Here is a 10,283-nt window from a genome sequence, read left to right on the forward strand (position 1 = left end):
GTGACATTTTACACCTCTGGGAGGGGGGGTCTCCGACCCTGTAAACTGTTCTGAATTGATACATTTAGTTGATAAATTTCTTACCTTTGTCCCTGCTGAGCAGAATTTCTGGTTTTTATTAAAGGCAGCTGTTAGACTTGATACAATAGTTGCTAATATTCCACAGATACTGCTGAGAAATGTATCTACTAATTGTATCAACTAATTATAGCAACTAATTGTATCAACTAATTATAGCAACTAAATGTAGCAACTAATTATAGCAACTAAATGTATTAACTAATTGTATCAACTAAATGGATCAACGAATTGAAGCAAATTTTAACAGTTCAGAGTCCGCAGCAGAATTACTGACCTGACTGAAACACCAGAGACAGGGACATTCAACTTTAATCTTAGATTTTGGAAAAATAGTAAAAAATACATAATGGAAAGTAATTGAAAAAAGTCTTTATTTCTGGGGAACAATCTGAAAACAACTGAAAAAGGTTTTTGGAAGATGAACAACCCCTTTGGGATAAAAGAAAACTCAAGAATAAAACATGACAAAAATGACAGTTTCCATTACCTCTGAGCCCAAGAATTAATATATGCAAATATCTTGAGAGCATGTTCTTTTCGGAGCTGTAATCCATCACTGCCTTCAGAGTCCGAGACTGGAATTAAAACAAAATGAAACCAGAAATTAGACAAAAGAATAATTGGTCACTTGTTTGACTACAATTTATAAAAAGGGGTTTAATGGGGTTGATAAGGGGCTCAGCAATGTGACGCCCCAAAAGGCTGAGCTGCACACTTTATACCTATTTTGGAAAGGAGCGACATAAAGTATAGGAATTCAATTCACGTTTTTGGGTCGGTAATATTAAGAGTTTTAGATGTTCGAGTTTTTTCTTAAATAAGATTTGAGTTTTGAGGTCATTCGAGGTAAAAAAAAAACTCTCTCTTTTGATAAATCTGCCCCTAACAGTGAACCTTTTGGAGCACTAGAACATTAGTCTAGTATTGGACAATGCCTTATGCACTTTTTCCCCTCCAATTTGTAGAGTGTAAGCTCTACGGGGCAGGGATCTCCTTACCACATAGCACTTAAGCTCTGTGTTCTTATATGAGCTCTGTGTACTATGTTTATTGTATTAAGAGTATTTTTATATATTGTACTTTTATTTATATTGTACTGTTATGCATTGTATGGCCCTGCAGGTCCTTAAAGGAGAAGGAAAGCTACGGAGGCATTTTATTGCCAATAGATTAGCCACAATAGTGCAAGATAGAATGCTATATTTATTCTGTAGAATGCTTTTCCATACCTGAGTAAAAAGCTCTAGAAACTCTCTGTTTGTTTAGGATAGCAGCTGCAGTATTAACGTGGTGTGACATCACTTCCTGCCTGAGTCTCTCCCTGCTCTGGGCTCAGATTACAGAAGAGAAGGGAGGGGGTGGGGGAAGAGGAGCAAACTGAGCATGCTCTTGCCCAGGGCAATGAGGTATAAGTTGAAGGCAGGAAGTCTGATACAGAAGCCCATGAGTACACAATAGAAGGTAAGAAATGCAGTGTTTCTTTTGACAGGGGACTCAGAGCAGCATTACTTTGGGGGTTTACTGGTATATTTAGATGGACCTTTCTGATAAGGCTTACTTAGTTTTAACCTTTCCTTCTCCTTTAAAGGGGAAGGAAACCTAGTCGGCGCAAAACCACCCACCCCCCCTCCCGTGTGTTGCCCACCCTCCCTCCTCCCCCCTGGCCTACCCGTCCCGCTGGGCAAATGCCCCTAACGTGTTACTTACCCTTCTGCGCAGGTCCAGTCCAGGGAGTTCACAGACGCCATCTTCTTCCACCCGATCTTCTTCCTGCTTTGAACGGCGCATGCGCAGTAGATCCGTACCGGCGAAATGATCCTACTGCGCATGCGCCAAAACGCCGTTCAACGCAGGAAGAAGATCGCGTGGAAGAAGATGTCGTCTGTGAACTCCCTGGACTGGACCTGCGCAGAAGGGTAAGTAACAAGTTAGGGGCATTTGCCCAGCGGGACGGGTAGGCCAGGGGGGAGGAGGGAGGGTGGGCAACAAACGGGAGGGGGGTGGGGGGTTTGCGCCGACTAGGTTTCCTTCCCCTTTAACATCACAAACAGATCTATCATATAGTTTATATTTTACTGGGATTTATTCCTGTGTCTTGGTTCCTCTATGATGGTGGATGTTGCCATTAGTAATACAGACTTGGGAAACTCCCTCGACAGCTGATCATTAGGGATGGGCGAATTTGACCCGTTTCACCAAAAATTTGCCGCCGGCTAGATGTCCCCGACGCCCGTTAAAGTCTATGGGCGTCAAAAAATTTGTCACGCGGCTAAATTTGTTTTGAAAATCTATGGGTGTCATGTTCGCGGCGAAACAAGGCAAAAAAACTTCGCCCATCCCTACGGATCATAAAAACGGGCAGGTCCCAGGGATATAAACATTTGTTGTTCAAAGCGACTGTAACAAACATTGTCACACAATTAATCCAACTTAAATAATTGCTTTGTATGGACAGAGCTTTTTACAGAAGCAGCTTTGCTTTAATGTTGTTTCTCGTGGTCAGACGTCCCATAGTAAATGTAATGGAGAAGAACTACAAGGTCATTTAATACAAGGAGCCTGCTCAGCACAACAAGAATACAGCCATTAGCTCATATAATAACAATAAGAAGAACATTCCGGCACAAGGAGGCAGGTTACAGACATTAAATGGAAATATAATGAGACTACCTGGTCTCAACATGAAGAAAGATTACAGACAATACATTTGAATGTAAAAAATTCATATATATAAGAGCCATTACTATTTTCATGAAAGGATTGATTCACCTTTAAGTTATAGAACGGCCAATTCTAAGCAACTTTTCATTTGGCCTCAATTTTGTTTTTTTAAGGTTTTTGAATTATTTGCTTTTTTCTTCAGATTCTCTTCGGCTTTTAAATGGGGGATCACTGGTCCTATCTAAAATGGAAATGCTCTGCAAGGCTACACATTTATTGTTATTTTTTATTATTCGTCTTTCTAATCAGCCCTCTCCTATTCATATTCCAGTCTCTTCTTCAATACTCGGTTACTCTCCTACTTTGGTGGGTGTTTGAACTGTACAAGCCAAAAATCTCCATACAAACTATAAATATTTAATATTGGCACACGCAGGGTGTTTGGGGAGTTTAAAATCCATTGTGTTTTCAACATAAAAGTTTACTTTATACGTCTCAATTTTATAGTAAAAAAAAAGTTGTCCTTAATGTATTGTGTGTTAGAGAGGTAAAGTCACACAGTAATTCGGGTATTTCTGCAATGCTTCAGCAGTTCAGAACTAAAGGAGACATGTAAGAGAACTAAAAATGCCCCGTCTTGTAGGTAATTGTGAATAATATATGGTATAGGTCTCGCATTGAACTAAAAATGTAGATTTTCTTTAAAAACAGTTCCTTCATTGGAGTTCCCTATAGTTCTGATACGGTCCCTGTCTGTGTGTCAAATGAGGGGTGGACAGCCAATCACAGCCCTGCAGTCACATAAGCAAAGACAGGCTTCAGTTCCCTATCAGGTCCTGCTAGCTGCTGATTGGTTCCTATGCTACAGTGAAGTGTGATGAGTGTCGCCAGCTCCCATGTACAGCCCAAGAAAGGAGGCAGTAGAAAGTGAAACAGGTGGGTGGAATTAGTACATTTTTGCAGTTATTTTTAACAAATCAGCCTGAAACTAACTTGTTTCAGCACATTTCTTCTATAATGAAAAATAATCTAATGCACTGGCACATTCTTGTTTTTAAAGGGATACTGTCATGTGTAATTTTTTTTTTTTTTCAAAACACATCAGTTAATAGTGCTGCTCCAGCAGAATTCTGCACTGAAATCCATTTCTCAAAAGAGCAAACAGATTTTTTTATATTCAATTTTGAAATCTGACATGGGGCTAGACATTTTGTCAATTTCCCAGCTGCCCCATGTCATGTGACTTGTGCCTGCACTTTAGGGGAGAAATGCTTTCTGGCAGGCTGCTGTTTTTCCTTCTCAATGTAACTGAATGTGTCTCAGTGGGACCTGGATTTTACTATTGAGTGTTGTTCTTAGATCTACCAGGCAGCTGTTATCGTGTGTTAGGGAGCTGCTATCTGGTTACCTTCCCATTGTTCTGTTGTTAGGCTGCTGGGGGGGAAAGGGAGGGGGTGATATCAGTCCAACTTGCAGTACAGCAGTAAAGAGTGACTGAAGTTTATCAGAGCACAAGTCACATGACCAGGGGCAGCTGGGAAACTGACAATATGTCTAGCCCCATGTCAGATTTCAAAATTGAATATAAAAAAATCTGTTTGCTCTTTTGAGAAATGGATTTCAGTGCAGAATTCTGCTGGAGCAGCACATTAACTGATTCATTTTGGAAAAAAAATTTCTCATGACAGTATCCCTTTAACATAACAGGTCTCCTTTAAAAGCAGTGTGCACAAAAAAAAAATACTAAAACTAATGCAGGTATGGGACCTGTTATCCAGAATGCTCGGGACCTGGGGTTTTCTGGATAAAGGATCTTTCTGTAATTTGGATCTTCATACCTTTAGGGCTCTTACACACAGGCAGGTTTTCCTGCGCTCCCCTGCGTTGTGCTTTATTCTGTTCAGCCACAGGGGAGCGCAGCAGTAGACGCACTCAATTATTGTGAATTATTGTGATATCCTGAACTGTAGCGCTGACTATACCTGGCAGGTAAGAGACAAGTTTGTTTATTATTGTGGGAAAAGCTTAGTGTAAGACTCTTGACTCAATATTGGAGGAGAAAATCTTTCAGTACTATACAAGTCTATCAACCTGGTATTGCCCAAGAATATTCTGGCCCCAGTGATTGATTCTCTGCAGGTGAAAACAAATTTAATCATAAAACGTCTAAGCCACCAAACCATCATCAAGGAAAACCCAATATGGTGATCCCAAGTATTTCACAGTATCACACTTGTCTCCACTAGTGTAAATAAGCAACACAAACCCACCCTCATCCTTCAGTATACACTCATAGGCACACAATTAACCAACACACACAAGGCAGATTTTGGTACAGAAACACAATTGACTCCACAATTCACCCATGTGCTCACAATCTAATCCCATCCCTGTCATTGCACAAAGGATGGAAACGGATCTGTCTTTTCTGCTCTGCCATTGCTGCACCATTGGACAACACTGGTCTTAATACTGAATTAAACTTACAGGCTGATAAGGGGAAAACCAACCAGAAACAACAGATAAAAAGCACAAGAACACAAAAAAAATGGCAGGTTTGGGGGCTACACATCACAATTATCTTTGGTGTCTCTTCATGCGGATTAACTGTGAGAAAATACATTTTGATTCATTTATGGTAGGGAAAAAGCATCTGAATACATTTTTGGACCTCAGAATTAGTAACTGACAATCCTTTAAAGGAACAGTTCAGTATAAAAATAAAAACTGGGTAAATAAATAGGCTGTTCAAAATAAACAATGTATCTAATATAGTTAATTAGGCAAAAATGTAATGTATAAAGGCTGGAGTGAGTGGATGTGTAACATAATAGCCAGAACTCTACTTCCTGCTTTTCAGCTCTCTAACTCTGAGTTAGTCAGTGACTATAAGGGGGGCCACATGGGACATAACTGTTCAGTGAGTTTGTAATTGATCCTTTGCATTCAGCTCAGATTCAAAAGCAACAGTTATGACCCATGAAGCCCCCCTCAAGTCTCTGATTGGTTACTGCCTGGTAACCAGTAATTGTAAAGCAAGAGAGCTGAAAAGCAGGAAGTAGTGTTCTGGCTATTATGTTACACATCCACTCACTCCAGCCTTTATACATTACATTTTTGCCTAACTAACTATACTAGAAAGTAACATTTTATATTTTGCACAGCCTATTTACCCAGTTTTTATATTTTCACACAGAACAATTCCTTTGACTAAGCCTGCCAGATCCCTGATGCATTAGTTGTGCAACAAAACCCAACGTGTTAAAAAGGTAGTTTGACTTTTAATTAACTTTTAACATGATGTAGACATGGGGTCCTCCCTGTGAGCCACATTTAAATGTAAAAATAAACTGGGGAGCAACGCAAACTCATGGGGTGCCAAATATGGGCTGTGATTGGCTATCAGTAGCCCCTATGAGGGCCTGCAGCCTACAGGAGGCTGTGTTTGGCAGTACACAAGGGTTTTATGCAACTAAAACTTGCCTTCAAGAAATTCAAAAAAATATGCACCTGTTTTGAGGCCAGTGGTGTCGGAGTATAACGTTGCTCAGGAGCCACTGGTTGGTGATCACCAATGTAGATAATTGATCTTTTTTAATTTTATGTTGAGCAGCTCTACAGTTTGGACTTTCAGCAGCTATCTGGTTGCTAGGACACAATATACCCTAGTAACCAGGCAGTGGCTTACATTGCAATATGTATAGAAGAGAGCCTGTATAGAAAGATAAGGAACTAAAAAGTAGCAATAACAATAAAACGGTAGACTCGGAGTGCAACAATGTTCTGGCTGCTCAAATTCAGTGACCCTTATTTGAGAGCTTGAAATGGTAATTATAATGGGAACACCAGAAACTATAACCAAAAAAATGAATAATTATCTTAAAGTTGTAATGGGTTAAAACGTCCCCTCTATATGCTCCTACTAAATCAGATAATACACAAGTGAGAGGGACAAGCAGAGTCAGCGACGTTGGAATGTTACAAAAGCTGATGAAGGGACGACACAAGCAAAATAAATGACTAATTACCAACAAACTATAAAGCCAACCGGCTGGGGTACTTTGTGAAGAGTAAACAACCACCATCTTCTTGCCCATGGCTTGCAGGGGTCGGGGCTCACACACACAATTCACAACTTCCCTGGAGAATTCTGGGCCAGCTCCAATCACATGGCAACAAAATGGTGGCTGTGAGCTCTGCACAAAGTAAACTGGGCTTGTGCGTTTTTATAAAGCCAAAGAGACAGTCCACCCAGGGTATCAGCTTAGAACTAGACTTGTTGGTGCCAGTCAATTCCCAATTGGGATTCAAAATAGGTCCTGTCATTTCTAATAGACAGAGGCCCAAACAGCCCAATCAATAGTCACTGAGTATGGATCTTCCAGCAGCCCCTGTGGCATTTGCCAGAATCTACAGATTGCCAGTCCGGCCCACTGATTTCTACTTTTATTCTCCAATAACTTGATGTGTAGTTAACAGCAAGAACAAACAAAACTTGTGCTCACCGCTTATCAACCATTAAACGGGCTGTGACCACAACATTTATACAGTTGAAACTTATGTTTTTTCATGGGACCAGAAAAAATGGTGTAAAATCCAGGAAAATGTAAAATCAGGGAAATGTTTTATACATAATATATAGGTGGGACTACAAAACAACAATGTAATGAGGGGATGTAAAATGGGGGTTCTACTGTATATACAAATATATATGTCCTCTGCACTCAACCCATTATCAATATATTTAGGACATTGAGACATTTTGTGCTACTGCTACTGAAAAATGCCTTCCCCTTTAACAAAACAGGGATTGTTTGTCCCTATATTGCAATATATTTAATAATAAACTCATCCCATATCTGGCCAGTCCTACACTCAACTTTCATCTGATTCATTAACAATTCTATTGCTTCATTATACATTTTACACAGTAAAATAGTTATAGTTTATACAGGAGCAGTGGCTCCATGTTGTAGCCCCCACCATTTGCAGCTACAGTCAGGTGATCCCACTGGTGGCCAATAAAAGACGAAGGCATTTTTTAGTAGCTTAAAGGTGGCCATAGACGTAACAATTACGATATTTCTTGTTAAAGATGTTTCCAAGAAAGATGGTTGGTTTCAATCCACACGTGTAGAGCTGAATGGTCAGATATACATATAGAAACAATACAATTCTACCTGTATCTGACCATTCAGCACTAACAATGGCTCATGTTTGGGTTCCTTCAAAGTAGGGATCCACCAAATCCAGAGTTCTTCTGCCTGGCTGAACCGAATCTGAATCCTAATTTGCATACGCAAATTAGGGGTGGGAGGGAAATGATGTGACTTTTTGTCACTAAACAAGTAAAACATGTTTTCAACCTTTCCACCCCTGATTTACATATGCAAATTAGGATTTGGATTCGGTATTCGGACAAATCATTCAAGAAGGATTCGGTGGTTTGGCCGAATCCAAGATAGCAGATTCTGTGCATCCCAACTTCAAAGGCACCCGATCCAAATTTTCTGACGAGCCGACCAATATCCACGTTTTCTGCTGATATTAATCGGCTCATTTGCCACCAGACACGCACTGAATATCGTAGGAAAAATTGTTTTTATCTGTGCGTCTATGGCTTCTTTAACATAGTAACACAGTAATTTAGGTTGAAAAAGAGACACACGTCCATCAAGTTCAACCTTTTTACTTTTTTATCCTGCCTAACTGCCAGCTGATCCAGATAATGTCTAAATGTGCAGAGGTTGTTGTCTGTGTGTATTTTATGGTCACAGTCTGATTACATTAGTGAGGACAACTTCCCCTTGTTTCTTATACTTTATACAGGAGCAGTCGGCCTGATGTGAGACTCAATGACAACTCCCTGCGCTTCAGCCAATGAGCTTCCAGTCCAACAACAGCTGGAGGGCTGCAGGTTCCATGACTTACTGAAAACCAATATAAAAAGTATGTAACACTCGGCTTCTCCAGGGAGCCCTCTGACATTGGGGGATCAGATGAAATTCTCTTTTTCTGTCTAACCCTAAACTGTCACGTGACCTGCAGCCCAACATCTGGATCATCTGTATCATTCATCAGCCCAAGTGCTGGCAATGCCCTCACTGCACATGGCGGAAGCTGCAGCTCGTGCTCTGTACATGTGACACCTGTGCTGCTCAGGTCACAGACAATCGGCTGGAGGGTCGTGTGACAGGTGCCATGAATACTGTACATTACACACATTATACATTATACACATGATATATATATCTATATATGTGTTTCTATAGAGCGAGTGACTGCTTCCTCTCGCCATCACTGCTCCCGTACTGTCACTTACTGTCATTCAGCAGCAGCAGCAGCTCGGCGCACATCTCACACATGATTGGTGACGGGAGCACGTCGTGCGCATGGAGATGAGGAGCGCGGCCCCGCCGGCCGGTGTGTCAGGGAGTAGCGGAGCGAGGCCCGGGGAGGGGGAGGGGACGAGCAGTAAAGAAGAGATTCCGTGGCAATACGAGGATTGTAGGACAGTCCAAAAGCAACGCGGACACAATAAAACCGAGACGCAAAGCGAGGCGCCTTGTTAGACAGTGGCGGCGACAAGCACAGTCACTCACTGCTTCCACCGAGCCATCATCACCACCACAGTCGCCGCCATTTTGGTTGGGGACGTTCGGCACCGCTCGGCTATTTCCGGAAGGCGTTCGGAACTTACACCAATTCGCCTCCCCCGCCCTTCGGAAAAAAGTGACGTCAATTTCCCAGCATCCTCTCCTTTAGCTGAGAAACGGATCTGACGCTGTTTTATGGGAAATCTCCATTAATTTCACTCGGTCTCATTACACCGCTCTCCTGTCTGTCTCTCACTTGTCTGTCCCCTCCGCTATATGGAGCCGCTTGTTTATATATAGTAGTACTTATCTGTTATCTACTGTGTATCTTATATATAAACTATAGTAGTACTTATCTGTTATCTACTGTGTATCCTGTGCTTGAATAGCTGCCCCCATGGCTACACAGCAGCTTGTTTATATAAACTATAGTAGTACTTATCTGTTATCTACTGTGTATCCTGTGCTTGAATGGCTGCCCCCATGGCTACACAGCAGTTTGTTTATATAAACTATAGTAGTACTTATCTGTTATCTACTGTGTATCCTGTGCTTGAATGGCTGCCCCCATGGCTACACAGCGGCTTGTTTATATAAACTATAGTAGTACTTATCTGTTATCTACTGTGTATCCTGTGCTTGAATGGCTGCCCCCATGGCTACACTGCAGCTTGTTTATATAAACTATAGTAGTACTTATCTGTTATCTACTGTGTGTTCTGAAGTAAACACACCAGTGGTACCAGTGCAGTACAACAGTACATTATGCTGCCACTCCCTTAAAACACTTTAAAATCATTTTGTTGGTGTTACTGTTCCTTTAATCCAATAGAAAACTTGTGGGGTGACAGCAAACATGGTGTTTGAGAGGCAAAAGCAGAAATACAGAAGAATTGTGAGATGTAACAGGTTTGAAGGGTTACCTTTATTTTACACAATGCTACA

General features: G+C 41.1%; 1 protein-coding gene across 2 annotated transcripts in view; it reads right to left on the minus strand.

Moving 5' to 3' along the window:
* usp34.S (ubiquitin specific peptidase 34 S homeolog) overlaps nucleotides 1-9,584 on the minus strand; it is a 130,842-nt gene extending 121,258 nt beyond the window's left edge. Inside the window, exons 1-2 of one of the 2 annotated variants that reach the window (XM_018264826.2) lie at nucleotides 9,065-9,584; nucleotides 569-656 (exon numbers count right to left, since the gene is read on the minus strand). In XM_018264826.2, the coding sequence (XP_018120315.1) occupies nucleotides 569-656; nucleotides 9,065-9,107 (131 nt within the window). In that variant the 5' untranslated portion in view covers nucleotides 9,108-9,584. The remainder of the gene's footprint in view (nucleotides 1-568; nucleotides 657-9,064) is intronic. The other variant, XM_018264825.2, reaches the window with a different exon arrangement.
* Nucleotides 9,585-10,283: the final 699 nt, after the last annotated feature.

Source organism: Xenopus laevis, chromosome 5S (genome assembly GCF_017654675.1).
Source record: "Xenopus laevis strain J_2021 chromosome 5S, Xenopus_laevis_v10.1, whole genome shotgun sequence".
NCBI classification, from domain to species: Eukaryota; Metazoa; Chordata; class Amphibia; order Anura; family Pipidae; genus Xenopus; species Xenopus laevis.